The sequence below is a fragment of the Rattus norvegicus genome, chromosome 4, assembly GCF_036323735.1.
Source record: "Rattus norvegicus strain BN/NHsdMcwi chromosome 4, GRCr8, whole genome shotgun sequence".
NCBI classification, from domain to species: Eukaryota; Metazoa; Chordata; class Mammalia; order Rodentia; family Muridae; genus Rattus; species Rattus norvegicus.
In genome coordinates this window covers 100,886,261-100,905,172 of record NC_086022.1, presented here as the reverse complement: position 1 = coordinate 100,905,172, position 18,912 = coordinate 100,886,261, and the positions used below count along the sequence as shown (strand labels likewise).

At 37.5% G+C, this 18,912-nt stretch overlaps 1 gene segment (V, D, J or C); it reads left to right on the top strand.

Annotated features, from left to right (window-relative positions):
* Positions 1-16,606: 16,606 nt before the first annotated feature.
* On the top strand, positions 16,607-17,161 carry LOC500174 (immunoglobulin kappa variable 1D-33-like). The segment is given in 2 exon segments: positions 16,607-16,715; positions 16,839-17,161. Coding segments are annotated over 2 exon segments (372 nt in total).
* Positions 17,162-18,912: the final 1,751 nt, after the last annotated feature.

Sequence of the window (18,912 nt, the reverse complement as noted above, 5' to 3'; positions counted from 1 at the left end):
TGTGAATGCTTCACTCCTTCTTTAAATGAGGAAAAAGAATACCCTTGGCAGGGAAGGTAGAGGCAAAGATTAAAACAGAGACTGAAGGAACACCCATTCAGAGCCTGCCCCACATGTGGCCCATACATATACAGCCACCCAATTAGACAAGATGGATGAAGCAAAGAAGTGCAGACCGACAGGAGCTGGATGTAGATCGCTCCTGAGAGACACAGCCAGAATACAGCAAATACAGAGGCGAATGCTAGCAGCAAACCACTGAACTGAGAATAGGTCCCCCGTTGAAGGAATCAGAGAAAGAACTGGAAGAGCTTGAAGGTGCTCGAGACCCCAAAAGTACAACAATGTCAAGCAACCAGAGCTTCCAGGGACTAAGCCACTACCTAAAGACTATACATGGACTGACCCTGGACTCTGACCTCATAGGTAGCAATGAATATCCTAGTAAGAGCACCAGTGGAAGGGGAAGCCCTGGGTCCTGCTAAGACTGAACCCCCAGTGAACTAGTCTATGGGGGGAGGGCGGCAATGGGGGGAGGGTTGGGAGGGGAACCGGGAAAGGGAATAACACTTGAAATGTATATAAGAAATACTCAAGTTAATAAAAAAAGTGAAAGTATAAACACAATATTAAACCTATGTTACAGAGTTAAGCTCTGGAAGTAGAGGAGATGCAGCTGTGCTATTGTGCAGTTTATAGCAATACAGTGTGGAGACCGTTCTACTAGTAAGTGATCTCCAGCGCAGTAAGAGCTGAGATATTTTCTTGCTGCAAGTAATATGTCACCTGAAGGACCTGTATAACACGCAAAAGTCATTGGCAGAAAAATTGACATATGGAGGTGTAACCAGAAACTTGAGAACCTGGTATGGTGTTTTATCAAATTTCCATCTGGTGATCCAGTGCATCCTCACAATTGATTGATACTGGATCTGTAATTGATGGAATCTAATGTTCCCTGGGTTTATAACTATTGTTTGCCACAGTCTGCAACAATGTCTGACTGTCCTGACTATTAGAATTAAAGGATGCAGCATCTCATGGTAAGTATTAGCTATATTTGAATACATGAATTTGAATTGATAAAAATTATTAGTTAAACACATCTGTTTCACTTGCTCAATGACCATGTATGACTTGTGTTTAGTCGTTGCCATATTTTATATTTCTGATATAGAAATCGTCTTCAAAGTAGATCCTATCAGTAATTGTTTATAAGCATATGTGACATATTTACTATTCACAGTTCAAAACAAATCCATCTGCTATTTGTCTACATGACTAGATGACCTCAAATGCTTCACTCTGTAGTAAAGCTATCAGGACTCTCAAAGTTGGCTAATGTAAAATTGTCTAGGATAGTACTTTTCATATGTGCAGTCTGTATATATAAGGCATACAGGTGATGATATAGTCTTGATCTACAATCACAACATTTGGTATTGTGAGACTTGATTAAAGGATTTTACAAGTCCAGACCTAGTCAAGAAATTATCCTCACTTAAAAAGTGTTTTAATGACCCAAGTGAAATGCTACTTATTCAAAAATTAAACCTAACAAATTGTTCTCTTCAGATTTATGTTGAATTAGAATTGGATGTTTAAGGTAATATGATGCATCAGTCAATGTAACATGCTAGGTTTAAAGTGCCTACTTAGCACTCTAGGTAATCCTCAGTAACAAAATATACATGATACACGGATATAAATAGAGATAGAGATAGATATATCATACATATCAAAACAATCTGGAAGAAGGTATAGGGACATTATGACATCCAGACCTCTGAAATTCTCGCTAAACACAATAAGCCCATGGATATTACATTTCTCATTCCCTAGAGAATGTAAGCCTAAGGCATCTGAATCATTATAAGTTTTTAATTCACCATATTAAATTATATCATCTCATACCTATGTTATATGGTAGGATGCATTAAGGAATGCTCAGATAGTGAAAGAATTACATGTACATATTTTGAGAAACAGGAAGAAATTCCACATATTCATAACTAAAAAATATGTAAAGTGCTATGCTTTCAGACAACTTTCAAAATAATTACATTAGTGTATTTATACTGCAGGATCATGTATATGAGGGAAAAATCATGCATGCTTGTCTACTAACCATTGACATTGTACCAGGTGACCAGCTGAGGGACACAGAGCAAACTCAAGGAAGAAACCATACTGGCAGTTTATTGAAACTGCCAGTATTTAAAACAAATGAACTCTGGATTGTATCTTAGGTAATTATTTTTGTTGTTAATATTCACTTATTAGTGGATATATACCATGCATGTCACTTTGGGTCTGAGTTACCTCTTTCAGGATGATATTTTCTAGTTCCACCCATTTGCCTGCAAAACCTGTAATGTCTTAGTTCTTAACAGCTAAATAATATTCCCTTATATAAATGAAACACATTTTCTGCATCCATCGACTGTTGTGGGATATTTAGGTTGTTTCCTGCTCCTGGCTATCACAGATAAGGTTGCTATGAGCATAGCAGAGCATATGTTCCTCTGGTATGGTGTGGTATCTTTTGCGTATAAGCCCAAGAGTGGTATAGTGAACTCTTCAGCTAGATCTATTTCCAATTTTCTGAGGAAACTCCAGATTGATTTCCAGAGTAGTTGTACCACGTAGCAAGTCCACTAGCAATAAAGGAGTGTTCCCCTTTCTCCATATTCTCACCAGCATGTGCTATCATCTGAGTTTTTTTTTTTTTTATTAGCCATTCGATTGGTGTAAGTTAGAATCTCAGGGTTGTTTTGAATTGCATTTCCCTGATCTCTAAGAACATTGAATAGTTATCAGCCATTCAAGATTCCTCTGCTATGGATACTCTGTTTACCACTAACCTCATTTTGAGGTGTTTTCTTAAGGTTACCTTCTTGAATTGTGTATATATTTTGGATATTAACCCTCTATCAGATGTTGGGTTAGAGAAAATTCTTTTTCCCAATCTGTAGCTTGCGAATTTTCCTTATTAACTATGTCTTTTGCCTTAAAGAATATTTCCAGTTTCATGAAGACTCATTTATTAATTCTTGATCTTAGAGTCTGAGACACTGGAGTTCTGTTAAGAACATTTCCCCCTGTGCCAAGGAATTTAATGCTATTTCCTCTTTCTCTTCTTTTAGATTCATTGTATCTGGTTTTATTTTGAGGTCCTTGATCCACTTGGACTTGAGTTTTGTACAAGGTGACAAATATGGATTTATTTTCATTTTTCTACATACAGACTGCCAGTTAGACCAACACCATTTATTGAAGATGTTTTCATTTTTTTCCATTGTATACTTTTGGCTTCTTTTTGAAAGATCAGAACTCAAGAAGGTTAACAAGCAAAAGGACCCAAGTGTGAATGCCTCAACCCACATGAAAAGGTGAAGAAAACAATCAGAGCAGGATTAAGGAAGGAGGAAATTGATTAGGATAGTAGAATGTGAGGGGGAAGGGGAAATATGGTCAGATAGAGGGTATGAGAGACAGAACAGAAGCCCTGAGAGCCATCAGAATGAATGGAAATATGCAACCTTGAGGGTGGGAGTTGGGAAGAACCCTCTAGAAAGTGCCAGAAACCTGGTAGGTGAGAGACTCTCAGGGATCAAAGGGACTAGATGGAAAGTCAAACCTTAAAGAGAAGAAATTGTTAGGGTTTATCTACAGTAGACAAAAAGAGCATCAAGTGGAATGATGGAGATGCTATCCACAGTCAAAAACTCAGACCTAGAATTGCTCCTATCTAAAAGAACTTCAGGGAAAAAATGGAGAAGAGACTGAGGGAAAGGAGGCTCAACATGGGATCCATCAAAGGGAGGTTCCAAGACTTGACAGTGTTACTGATGCTATGGTGTGCTTATAGACAGGAGCCTAGCATGGCTTTACTCTGCATGGCCTAACAAGTAGCTGACAGAGACAGATGCAGAAACTTATCCCCTGTCACAGGTCTGAAGTCAGGGACCACTGATTTAGGGAAACTGGATTAGGGAGAGGCTGGAAGAAGCTGAGGAGAAAGGTGTCCACATAGGAGGACCAGCAGTCTCAAGTAACCTGAACCCCTGAGATCTCTCAGACACTGAGCCACCAACCAGGCAGCATGCATGAGCTAGTCTGAGGCCCCCAACACCAAAAGCTGAGAAGACTGCCTAGTCTGTACTCAGTAGGAGAAGTGCATAATCCTGGAGAAACCTGAGAACCTAGGGAGTTGGGAAAGACCTGGTCAGGGGAGGGGGGACATCCTTTTGGAGACTAGGGGAAGAAGAATTGTGGGAGGAATGAGGAACCTGGAGGAGGCAGGCAACAACTGGATTCAAAAAAATATAAAAGTAATAAGAAATACCAAAACAAAAGAAAAAATAAACTCAGGATCATTGACACTAAGGGCAATGAATGGACAGTCAAACTTCTAGATGGGAGGATAACCCTACAATATGCAAATTTTCTCCTTCAACCTGTAGAAAATATTTTATGTATGTGATTATGTTATGCATTATAATTATATGTTTAATTTAGATATTTTGATGCATCTTAATTGCTCGTGTAACTGAAAAACTCTGTCCTAAAAAAGAGTTTATGTAAAATAAATAAATAAAAAAAAAAAATATATATATATATATATATATATATCAGTACTGGAATTCATTATACTCTGACCCATCTTCTGAAGGACTAAATATTTTCCTATTCTCTCTCACCAATTCTTCCCTATTTTATTTTAAAATTCCCATGAATCCAAATTTATTAATGAATATTTCTCTTTTCCTAAAAACACGATGTATTATAATATTTCCTTCATATTTGAGAGATATACTGTAGCACTTTACTCTGCCATGCATCTCAATAAGGCATTTCATAATTTTTATTGAATTAATAATGAAAATTGAAAATTAGCAAATCCAAATATCATTTTACTTTGAAAAACTCATAATTTTTAATGATTTTCATAAATATTTAATTAAATGCCATGCAATACCTATATGGAACTCAAATACTGTTATTAAAAGCATACTATTTACATAGAAGTACATTGTAATATAAGTATAGTATTTATTAATTAAAAATGGAAATTTACAAAGGATATGAAATTAGGAGGTATCATCAAGAGCCAAGCTGAGCAAAGACCATCTTTTTATATTCTTCAAGTATAAAAAGAAACCATTCTTATTAATTGGTAAGATTTATGATGGTAATAGTGGTAACAGTGGATGAATTCACTAAACTGCAGTAAGGGTTATCTAGTGTTTCATGTTCATGAAATGATGACTTTCAATATACGACATTTATTCTGACCTTCAAACAAGAAGATATACTTTTCCATTACTTAGCAAAGTTCACCACTAGAATTCAGTTTAGTTGTGCAAATGAGTTTTAGTTGTCATTTTTATATCCTTGTGGTAACTAATATGACATCCCTTCCTAGGATTATTTTCACTTCGTGCTACTGTGGAGACTAATTCATTCACCTATAAGAAAAGCCAGCCTGTGTCATCTTTTGGCATGATTAATCTCCCAACTCTTTGTAGCAAATCATCACTCCTTCATGTGTACTGAAAATGTAGTGTTTATTAGAATGATAAGGCCACTTGCACATGGTGCCTTCCACAATCATCATTTTTTTTTTTAGCATCCCACTATTCTCTCATCATGCAATAGGTTTAGGTATACGGTTTTTACTACAATATAGAAGACTTTCAAATGTTAATCCCTTTTTAGGTTTCCTGTCCATAAGCCTCCCTCCCCTCTCCCCCTTCTTATATAAGGGTGTTCTCCTACCTATTCACCCCTCCTTACATCTGCCCCCCTGTCATTCCCTTACATTGGGTGTCCAACCTTGGAAGGACCAAGGGTTTCTCCATAGAAGACTTTTAATGCTGTTTTTCCAACATAAGAGCCCTACTGCACTCTTCAGAGGATTTTCATAATGCTCCGAAGGGTGGACTTCTCTTTGCAACTCTGAAGTAAAAGCTCACCTGTATGCTTGTTTCAACTAATCACTCTCCTCAGTTCCCTTTCTTAAAATGAGGCATCATGTTAACCTTCAGGGGCTGGGAATCTGGATTCCTGACAAACAGAGTGGGAGAAAAAAAGCAAGAATGGGAAGGATGGGCAAGCACTTGGGCCCTTGCTATGCAAGTGTGTTCTGTTCACATGTAAAATGGCAGTTTCTGTTCTCCAGGAGGAGCTTAGGGTTATATATGTCTCTGTGTTTGTCTCTGTCTCTCTGTCTCTATCTCTGTCTCCTCCCTGTCTCAGTCTCTGTCTCTGACTCTCTCTGTCTATCTCTCTGTCTCTCTCTCTGTCTCTCTCTCTCTCTCTCTCTCTCTCTCTCTCTGTGTGTGTGTGTGTGTGTATTTGTATGTGTGTGTGTTTGAGTCTATGAGTGTGCTTGCGTGTTTGAGAGAGACAGACAAAAAGCAACAAAGATAGGCAATTTCAACCTAATCCAACATTGTTCACTTTCTCAAATTTATTCAGCTTCACAATAAAGTAATTGAAAAATTTCCTCTGGTTATATCCACTCTTTTACTGTTAAGTATTTGCCTTACTTGTTTCTTTTTCACTTTTCAACATCATATAAACAAATATAAATGTTTATATGTAGCTCCCTTTTGTTTTCCATTTATGCAAAAATACATTCTTTGTAGAGAAACTTTCATACTGTCTATCCTTTTTCAATCATTCTTGGACTTTAGACCCTAGCTGAAGGCTGAAGACTCTGTGAAATCTTTTTTTTTAATTTTTTTATTAGGTATTTTCTTTACTTACCTTTCAAATGTTATCTCCTTTCCTGGTTTCCCCTCTTGAAACTCCCTTTCCCATAATCCCTCTCCCAGGTACAATCCCTCTGGAAATCATTCTGGTGGTTACTCAGAAAACTGGACATAGTACTACCTGAGGATCAAGCTATAACACTCCTGGGCATATACCCAAAAGATGCTCCCACTTATAACAAGGATGCATGCTCTACTATGTTCATAGAAGCCTTATTTATAATAACCGGAAGCTGGAAAGAACCCAGATGCCCTTCAAGAGAGGAATAGATACAGAAAGTGTGGTACGTTTACATAATGGAGTACTACTCAGCTTTTAAAAATAATGGCTTCATGATATTCATAAGCAAGTGGATAGAACTAGAAAACATATCCTGAGTGAGGTAACACAGTCAGTCACAAAAGAAGATATATGGTATGCACTCACTGATAAGTGGATATTAGCTCAAAACATCAGAATACCCAAGATACAATTTACAGACCACATGAAGCTCAAGAAGAAGGAATATAAAAGTGTGGACTTTGTCCTGTCTTGAGACACAGATAACAATTCTGTAATTAATTAACCTAAAACTGTCAATTGAAATCTTTAAATTTTAATACAGATTTTCATCTTCAGGTTCTTATTTCAACCTTATCAAACAAAGATTTTGTCCAACTCTATTTGTAATTCCAGCTAATATGTAAGTACAAATCTATCTGAAGTATGACAAATTCATTTTAACACTTTAGAGCAACAATATACTATTTCTTAGTTGCTAAACACAAGTTCTGTGCTGATGTTGACTTTAATAAGAGGGAATCTCACCCAACAGAGGTGAAGTACTTTTTTTATGTCTCTCAGTGACCACAACACAAGGAAAAAAATTAAAGATTGGTTCTTAGACACAGATTCCTTTAATTTTCTTGCACTACAAACCAGTCAGGTTACAAGCTCTTTTACTGACACAATCAGAGTACTACTGCATAGTATCTATCCAAATTTGCAGGTCTTTAAAGGGAGAAGAAATGCATTCCACTGTTCAGAACTAAGTATGTAGTCAAATAAATCCACTTGCTAGCAGGTTCTTAGTTGCATTTTTTACTGTGGGGTATATTCACACAGTTCAGGAAAGTTTCTCATGCTGCTAAGTCCATTAGGTGCATGAGCATATCACAAAACGAATTCCAGTTCGATAAGCTAATCCTTATGCTTGCATGTTGAAAAGCTATGACATCCATAAAGCAGACACACCCTGGAGAGACTGAAAAGGTGGTGGTGGAAGGATGTGTAACAACACAAGAAAAGCTTGTTGGCCTAAATAGCAGTTGTCTGGTACCGGATGCATAGTGCTGTTTTTCTTGGAGCAGAATGACAAGAACAACTCTCTTCTCTGGAGGAGGCTACCAGAAGCAAGGTTCTTTACAGCCCTCTTCCACTTTGTTAATTTTAGAATGGATTGTTGAAAGTTTGCTTTAAATCCTAAAAGTATTTCAAAACATAAGAGCAACTGAATGTCCTTCTGGGTACTTATGCTCAGTGTGTTGACATTGAAGACATTTAAACCTCTATGGTAACTTTCTATTGTCTATCATTTAGTAACCTTCCAACTTTACATCACAGTATGAAATTCCCATTGAAAGACATTTATCTTAGAAAAATTTCTACTTCAGTGGTTTCATTTGTCTATGTTTTGTAATTTATTCTTTTATTGAAGATATTATGGGTATGTTAACATTTGTCTGTCATTTTTCAACTATTCTCCCTAAAAACAGGAAGATGTAGTTATTGTTCAGCTCTTTCCTTGGTGGTGTTGTTATTCATGAGTAAACACCTGTTCAAATACTTGCAAACTAAAGCCTCTTGACCTGAATTTATTGCCATCATGTAATTTTTGTTAATTGTTATTTCCTGTATAGAAAACAACGCGTATTATTAAAATAGTCATCACATCACCAGCCAGTGCATCATGTCCAACTACTTGCATTGGATTTGCTGTATCCAGAAGTAAAATTACTGTGCCATATGATTCCTTCAGTAAAAAACCCACACAGTTACATATAGAGCAATGGGTTGCAATCTCTCTTCATGATTCATGAAGACATATGGCATTTTGTAAGAATAAAGGGAAACAGTATTTATAGTTTAGAACAAAGTAGTGAAATCAGTGTTCAAAATAACCTGCACCATTAGGAGGGACCTCCATTCTAAGAAGCTGTTTGGAATAAAGTGGTCAACTTAGATTCTATATACCCTTGAATTAGGATTTCTCTCTCATCAATGTGAATCTAGGGAATATCTGAAAATAAGTCAATTTGACTTCATTCATCATTCTAGGACACCCACTCACTTAGGAAAGAATATCCACTGTACCCTTGGTCATTAATAAGGTTCAAGTAATCTTGAGTTATATCCTTTGCCATAGTGCTTTAGAAAGTTTGAGTCTATGGAAGTATGGGAGAGTCTACAGAATATGTGATCCAATTTGCCGATATGCATGTCTAAGCCACGTGTCCAAGTCGTGTGAATTATTACAACCTGTAGCTGGAAATATTTAAAAAAATACATGCTGTTGCTGGTAAGAGACTGGTCTGTTCTTATCTTATGGTGACTCTTTGACCCAGAGCTCTGAAATCTCTCCACTGGACTCACTAAGTTCCCATGGTGGGTCACTGTCATGCCAGCCCCACGCATCTGAATTCACATGGCTAGCAGGGATGTACTTTTTTGCAAACCCATGCTTTGTTGCTGTGCCCAGCTGAGTTGCTGATGAAGGTAAACACCACACAATCTTACTCTAGAATCAACAGGTAACACAATCACTGGGTGCAGCACCTAGCATCCTAACTTATCACACCTTCTAAGTTAAATCCTCTAGTGGTAAAACCTGGCAGATCTACCATCTAAGCCCGGGGAGTCTTTTTCACTACATGTTGTCCCCCAAACTCTCCCAGTTGAAAAGCAAGTCACCTTTTCCTGCCTCCCCTCTTCTTCTCTGTGACCTGCTCACCCAGTGTTTGGTCCCCTGAAATCTTTATTCATTAGGGGAAGGTTCTGTAACAGCAGCCTTCCAAATTGATCTTCCTTAAATTAGCAGCATATATGAACAAAAAAATGTTGTATTATCGATTCCTGCCTGAGTCCATCTTCACCCTTAACCGTGGTCAAAATTAGAGGCACATCATAGAGAAATCTGTTTCCCACTTTGAGTTCTAAGAATTAATTCTCATGCTCTGTGAAATGTTAATATCTATTGTACTATTAGCTTATGTGACTGAGGATCAGTTTATTTCCTTGGCCACACCCAAGATTATTATTCCACAAACAAAGGAGAAATATTTAGAATATGGACTATTGGGTTCTCTGCATAATTACAAGACAAGAAAATGAAATTCAACACATTTGATCATGAATCACCTTTAATACATTGCAGTCTTCATTATGTATTCAGGGAAAGTGCTAAATAGAAACTTTCTTGAATTAGATTGGAGTCATAGATCTAAAAGTGTTATTTTAATATCATGTAATCATTAATGGAAATCTCATTTTACTCTACCATATGGAGTTCAGGTATTTCAAAGAATATTTTCAGAAAATAGTATTTTATATTAATTTCCTTTTAAAGGTTAAGAAAAATCATTGCTAATTTATTTTTATAATCCAAGTTTCCACATTTTATTTCAGGGTGTGTTATCTGTGCATTTCTCAGTGAAATACCATGAACTCCAGGTCCAAACCCGTACAGATCTGAGAGTAGTCCTTCAACACAGCTCCGAAACATATCCCTTTCTTTTAACATCTATTTTAATCAAGATAGAAAAAAATCAAATCAGGGGGGAAAGGAAATGTTTTATTAAATCAATGGTTTTTATTCTTGCTAGTATAATACAAAGAAAAAACTGTTAAGGCAGTTCTTGCCTGTATCCCATATACAAACTACTATCTTTCCCCAATAAAAATTGCAAGGTTATTCCCTTAGACAGGTTGTGTCCTACAAATATACTTTTCCTGAGGCACTGTAGAGTAATATCATGAATTTTCCTTGTATTTATTTATGTCTTTCCAATGGTCACACTGGTGAAGCAAAACACATTGTTTCTTCATTTTCTATTATTAACAAATCTTTCTTTATTTTTATAACTTTTAATGTTGTTTCCAATTTATATATTTTTTCTCATATATTATATTCCAAATATAGGTTCTGCTGCTCTTGCACTCCAGTCCTCCAAGTTCTTCCTTCCCTCCCCTTTCTCCCTTAGATTACTCCTCTATTTCCATTCAGAAAAGAACAGGTCTCCCAGGGATATCAACCAAATATAACACAACAAATTACATAAAACTAGGCACATACCCTCATATCAAGACTGAATAAGGCAAAGCAGTGGAAAGAAGAGTGTCCCCAGAGCTTACAAATGAGTCAGAAACAACTCCCACTCCCACTGTTAGGAGTCTCCCAAGGACACCAAACACCATATCCATAAAATATATGCATATCTTTTGGCTCAGTCTCATATAGAATTCCTGTCCTGTTCCTTCAGTTCTAGGTGAGCCACTATGAACCATGATTAGTTGATTCTCTGGGTGATTCTCTTATGGTGTCCTTAAACCCTCAGGCTACTACAGTCCTTATTACCTCTATTACTGGTGATCCAGATCTCTTCCTAATGTTCAGCTGTGGATATCTCCATCTTCTCCTTTCAGTTGTTAGACAAAGGCACTCTGATGACAACAATACTAGGCGCCATTCTATGAGAATACCAGAATATTATCAGAAAATATTTTGTTGACTTTTTTTTTCTATTTTTTGACAGTTGCATTTGGTTTTTTTCCTTGGTCTCTTGGCTATCCAACCTCTAGTTCCTGGCCACTCCAGAATTTTCAGGCCTGTTTTCCTTGTGGCAGGGGTCTGAAGTTTGTCCAGCCATTGATAAAACTCTCACAAGATCTGGGACACAATTACCCCATAACTGTAAATTTTCACTAGGACCACATTCATAATGATATTTTCATTTTACTAGGTTTTCCAATCACCCTCGAAATGATCCTCAATTCTTATAGTCTTTTCCTCCATCTATCCCTACTCTGATTCTTCCTGTTTTCATCTTCACCATATCCCAGTTTATCCATGAAAATGATTCTGTTTTTTCTTCCTAAGGAGCTCCAAGAATCACCTTGGCAGTTCTGCTTGTTAATTGATGTCTCTGAAGCTGTGGATTTAGCATGATTTCTTGCTAATGTGAATTAGCATTGTTTACTTAAAAGCTCACATTTAGTTTTTAAAACTGGATACACTGAAAATGTTAAATAAAAATGAGTAATATTGTTGAATGCATTGGCAAAAGAGAAAACATCCTGAACAGAACATCAATATTACAACCATTAAGATTTGATATTAATAAATGGAACCTAGGGGTTGGGGATTTAGCTCAGTGGCAGAGCACTTGCCCAGCAAGCACAAGGCCCTGGGTTCAGTCCTCAGCTCTGGGAAAAAAATGGAACTTCATGAAACTAAAAACTTTTGTGATGCAAAGGACTCAAAACAATAGCTCAGAAAGTGAGAAAAAATTTCAAGAGCTCTATATCTGATACCCAAAATATATAGAGAACTCAAGAAACAGGACATCAACCAACCAACCAAACATCAATTAAAAATAATGTACAAATGTAAAAGGAATTCTCAAAAGAAGAATCTCAAATGGCTGAAAAACACTTAAAAATGTTCACTATCCTTTTATCATCCGTGAAATATGATCAAAACATCCCTGAGATTCCATCTTATACATGTCAGAAGGGCTAGGATAAAAGACGCACAAGCAACAGCTTATGCTATTTGGAGCTCAAGAACAAGGACCACCAAGTGTGTCTGCTTCTGTTCTACCTACAAGAGGGAGCAAAATAATTGTGGGAAGTAGGAACCTGGGATGGAAAGAGAGGGAAAGGGAAAAGGAGGCACAGGATCAGGTGTGGGAGGAGACTGGGCAGAAAGGGTCAGGAAATTGCGTGGAAATGTGAACCATTGAGGGATGAGGAACAGTCGGTAGCTATCAGAAAGTCCCAGGTGACAGGCAGGTAAGCCATAGGCTTCCAGGACAGAACAGGAAAGACATTATCTCAAGTACTCAAAAAAAAAAAAAAAAGGGAAGAGAGAATCTGTTGGAACCATATTCAGAGGTTAGGTTCAGCCCCTGTTTGAGGGAAATGGGGCCACCCACCCATCTCAATAATAATAATAATAATAATAATAATAATAATAATAATTCAGAGTTGTTCCTGTCTAAAGGAAATGCAGACACGATGAATGAAGCACAGAGTGAAGGATTAAGAGACTGCCCCACCTAGGGATGTATTTCATCTGCAGACACCAAACCCAGAAACTATTGCTGATACAAAGAAGTGATTGATGACAGAAACCTGGTATTACTGTTTCCTGAGAGGCTATGCCAGAGCCTGATCAATACAGATAAGAATGTTCTCAGGTGTTACTGTAAAATTATAATAAATAACATGCTGTCTTTTACACCACTAGATCCAGCACTGCAGTGCCCCAAGATAACTACTTAATATCTTAAGTCTCAGTCAGCAAAGCCTCTCACCGAACTTGCTCCATCCCATATCACACTCCCAAAGGCCTCTCTCTGAGCCTGGCAGCAATCTCTGTACCTATCTCATTCCCAAGGCAGGTTTCCATGCCAGAAACACACATCCAATTGCTCAGCGGCCCAGTGTCTTTAGCTGCCGCACACTTTCTTTCACTCAAATCACTACATGAAAGAACATACAACACAATAACCTCTGATCCAATTGATAAGACATAATTGCCCACGTAAACATACAAAGCCCTGTACACACCCATCCCTTAAGAACATTTATAACAACCTGTAAAGGTACATTGTGGAATCTTAATATCAGCTTCCAAGTTGCTACTCTCTGTCTCTCCTATCCTCTCCTGTTCCTGCCTCCTCCTCTTACTTCAAGCTTTTCTCCCACCTATCCTTCCTTCCCATCCAATGACAGGCCTCATTTTACCTTGCATCTGCCTCACCTGTGACATCATCTCACAAGCTAACCATCAGAATATTTGAAGGACCCCAATATAAGAGTAAGGGAAAGGACTGAAGGAGCTGAAGGGGTTTGCAACACTACAGGAAGAAAAACAATATCAATGAAACAACTCCCTGCCCAGAGCTCACAGGGACTTACCAAACAGCACACATGGAGGGACCCATGACTCCAGCTACACATGTAGCAGAATATTGCCTTATCTGGTATCAATGGGAGGGGAGAACCTTGGTCCTATTTTGGATAGATGACCCAGTATAGGGGGATTGTAGGGCGGTGAGGAGCAACTAGGTACATAGGTGGAGGATCACCTTCAAAAAAGCAGTGGATTTGTGGAGGGGCAACTGGGAATGGTGACAACACTTGAAATGTAAATAAATAACCATTAAAAAAAAGGAATTTCCTCAGACAATTATAAGGAGGGAGTTCACTTTTATACTTGACACACAAGAACCCATATTATTCTCATGTATTTTCAATACAAACCTCTTTAGGAATTGCTCACAAGTTTCTGAACCTCTTTTAAATGCCCCTACCAGTGATAATACTGGGATGAGGTTGATGAGCAGGTTCTGTAAAGGCTCTTAGTGACGCACCATGGGCGTTTTTTTTTTTTTTTAACAAGTTAGAACTTTCAAGGACTAACATACATCCCTTTGACATGCTGGGGTTTTTACATTCTGTGTCTTCAGCAAATGCACTCTTCCCAACAAATTCTGGCAAGCTGCCAATAGCCAGAGCAGTAGTCACATTTTTGAGCAATTTAGGATCTCCTAGACAAATTAAACGGTGATTTACCACATCTGGAAAAAAGTGACAATTCTGTTGAATAAACCTTTCCTTCTGAGAGGAACAATATCCACCCAGGCAAGGAATGCCATTAAAAACATTTTTACACAGAGTTTTTCGAAAATGGCCTCTTTCTACTGCTTTAGCTTTTACCATTGAATTAATGTTTTCTTTCTATTAAATACTGATATTTAGAGGCACTGAGTGATTTAGAGAACTTGAGTGTAATTATTTTGTAGATGATAAGACATTATGTCCCTTACTTATTTAACCATAAACCAAGAAAAGTATTCATGTTTTTATACAAATGAGCCATGGGTTCAGTTACAATTTTAAATTGCATTTCAGGAATACAGGGCTTCTTAACTTCAGTGAATAACTATCTCAACTATGTGGTACTTACATGTAACTGGTGAGCTTTTTAGTTAATGAATAGTATTCTTCAAACATCACTTATATTTCCCTTCCATATATATATATATATATATATATATATACATATATATATGTGTGTGTGTGTGTGTATTTTTAAACAAGTTAGGACTTTCAGTTATCAACATACATCCGTTTGACATGGGAAACACACACACACACATATATATATATATATATATATATATATATATATATATAATTTTAGCACCAATTATATCTCTCTTTTGGACATGTCCATTTACCTTTCCTATTTTCATAACTCTCCTGTGTCCATTATCTTCTCTATGGGTCGTCATGGGGGAATTCCTTGCCCTGACTCACCTCTGTCTTCTACAGAATCGATTCTCTCACTTGTTGAACTATCCTCATGCTCTTTCTTTTGGAAAAAGTCCTTATTAATCTCATCACACCTCTACTAACATGAATAAACACATTGCCATCCTCACTATGTCTGTTCTTTCCTTTACAGAGTTATTATATTACCTTCCTAACATGTTTCTCTTTTCAACAACCTAAATGCAATGTCCATAAATCAGACATCAAAAATTATGTTCTCTTTGGATTTGGGAGAGTTTGGGGGCTGATAATGGATGAAGCTTTATGAAATATATTGGATTTCAATATATTAATGGGTCATATTTAGAAAGAAACATTTCTAAATCACAATTACATTAAGAAAATTGTGTTAAGAAGAAACAGAAAGAAAGAATTGGAGACATAACATAAATATTAGGCAGTATAACACATATTCTCCATCTGGCAAGGTGATGATTTGCAACATATGGAAAAGAAGAAAATAAGGGTTGTAGAGACCACCTAGCAGTTCAGAAAACATTCTCTTCTTGCAGAGTATATGGGTTAGGTACACAGCAACACATGCAGATTTCAATCATCCGTAACTCTAACATCCTTTTCTGCTCTCACCTAGCAATAAATCCACTGTGCACACGTACATATAGAGGGAAACATCCATGCGCATAAAATCAAAGTTTTCTTGTTGTTTTCCTGTTTTATTTTTAAGAAAAGGATAAAACTGAAGTTCATTTTTGGTAGTCATAGAATACTAGATTAAGATGAATTGGACAGTGTAGGAAATGAAGTGATGATACATAATCTTGTCATTCTTTAAAAAAGATGACCCCCCCCCAGTATTTGTCTCTTCTAATTTTGATAAAGACAAAAAGAATTAGGAATATTCACAAACAAATCATATTTTAATCTCAGTGATATCTACAGTTAACCATTAAAACTTTCTTGAATTTTCTGTGAACATACAAACCTGAGAACCCCTAGCATATACAAAATATAGCATTAGAGTGATATACTGCGCATGAGAGAAATTTTTAAAAAACATAAAATTAGTGCTATTAATATCATTATTTGGGCCTCCAAAGATGAGCACCTTCATTGGAAAAAATCTGCACTGTGCTAGTCTGATGTAAGACATCAGAGGTCATTGTGCTTTTGTTTAGTTACTAAAATAAGTCTATCCTGGAGCTGTGCCCAGCCCTGTCCAGATGCAGCTGATTTACATGTGCTGAGATCATATCCTATTGCCCCAGAGATTTAATAAACCAACCATTCACAGTAAAAGAGTTATTCTTGGTCAGGAGACAACAAGAAAATGACGACCTCAATTCAGTTCCTGGGGCTCCTGTTGCTCTGGCTTCATGGTAAAGAGCATAACATTGATTATTTGTTATAAACAGTATGTAATCAGGAATTTCTAGTCCTTCAGGAAAGTCTTCTTTGAACATAACTAATTTCGTAGGAATTTATATTTTTTTTTATTTTAGGTGCTCAGTGTGACATCCAGATGACACAGTCTCCTCCCTCCCTGTCTGCATCTCTCGGAGACAAAGTCACCATCACTTGCCAGGCAAGTCAAAACATTAACAAGTATATAGCTTGGTATCAGCAAAAGCCTGGAAAAGCTCCTGGGCTGCTCATAGGTTACACATCTAGACTAGTGTCAGGCATCCCATCGAGGTTCAGTGGCAGTGGATCTGGGAGAGATTATTCATTCAGCATCAGCAACGTGGAGTCTGAAGATATTGCAAGTTATTACTGTCTACAGTACGATAATTCTCCTCCCACAGTGATACAAGTCATAACATAAACCACCCAGGGAAGCAGAAGTGAGAGGCTACTTTGCCCCAGATTCTTACCCTATGTCTTACCCATTCTGCTAAAAACATTTTGGTTGCCAAGTTGCAAAGTCCATTGGGATCTTTTAGTAGCACAAGGAGAGAAAAAATGAAAAAAGAAACTAAACATCTGTCGTTTAAAAATCCTGAATCTAAAACATGACCACAATTCCAATGATCAAAATGTATGAAATCATTTGTCTTGAATAGTTTAAGAATTGCATCAATTGAAAGTCACATTGGGAACCCACACACCTATGGTCACTTGATTTTTGACAAAGGAGCCAAAACCATCCAATGGAAAAAAGATAGCATTTTCAGCAAATGGTGCTGGTTCAACTGGAGGGCAACATGTAGAAGAATGCAGATCGATCCATCCTTATCACCCTGTACAAAGCTTAAGTCCAAGTGGATCAAGGACCTCCACATCAAACCAGACACACTCAAACTAATAGAAGAAAAACTAGGGAAGCATCTGGAACACATGGGCACTGGAAAAAATTTCCTGAACAAAACACCAATGGCCTATGCTCTAAGATCAAGAATCGACAAATGGGATCTCATAAAACTGCAAAGCTTCTGTAAGGCAAAGGACACGGTGGTTAGGACAAAAAGGCAACCAACAGATTGGGAAAAGATCTTTACCAATCCTACAACAGATAGAGGCCTTATATCCAAAATATACAAAGAACTCAAGAAGTTAGACCGCAGGGAAACAAATAACCCTATTAAAAATGGTGTTCAGAGCGAAACAAAGAATTCACAGCTGAGGAATGCCGAATGGCTGAGAAACACCTAAAGAAATGTTCAACATCTTTAGTCATAAGGGAAATGCAAATCAAAACAACCCTGAGATTTCACCTCACACCAGTGAGAATGGCTAAGATCAAAAACTCAGGTGACAGCAGATGCTGGCGAGGATGTGGAGAAAGAGGAACACTCCTCCATTGTTGGTGGGATTGCAGACTGGTAAAACCATTCTCAAAATCAGTCTGGAGGTTCCTCAGAAAATTGGACATTGAACTGCCTGAGGATCCAGCTATACCTCTCTTGGGCATATACTCAAAAGATGCCTCAACATATAAAAGAGACACGTGCTCCACTATGTTCATCACAGCCTTATTTATAATAGCCAGAAAATGGAAAGAACCCAGATGCCCTTCAACTGAGGAATGGATACAGAAAATGTGGTACATCTACACAATGGAATATTACTCAGCTATCAAAAACAACGAGTTTATGAAATTCGTAGGCAAATGGTTGGAACTGGAAAATATCATCCTGAGTGAGCTAACCCAATCACAGAAAGACATACATGGTATGCTCTCATTGATAAGTGGCTATTAGCCCAAATGCTTGAATTACCCTAGATCCCTAGAACAAACGAAACTCAAGAAGGATGATCAAAATGTGAATGCTTCACTCCTTCTTTAAATGAGGAAAAAGAATACCCCTGGCAGGGAAGGGAGAGGCAAAGATTAAAACAGAGACTGAAGGAACACCCATTCAGAGCCTGCCCCACATGTGGCCCATACATATACAGCCACCCAATTAGACAAGATGGATGAAGCAAAGAAGTGCAGACCGACAGGAACTGGATGTAGATCGCTCCTGAGAGACACAGCCAGAATACAGCAAATACAGAGGCGAATGCCAGCAGCAAACCACTGAACTGAGAATAGGTCCCCCGTTGAAGGAATCAGAGAAAGAACTGGAAGAGCTT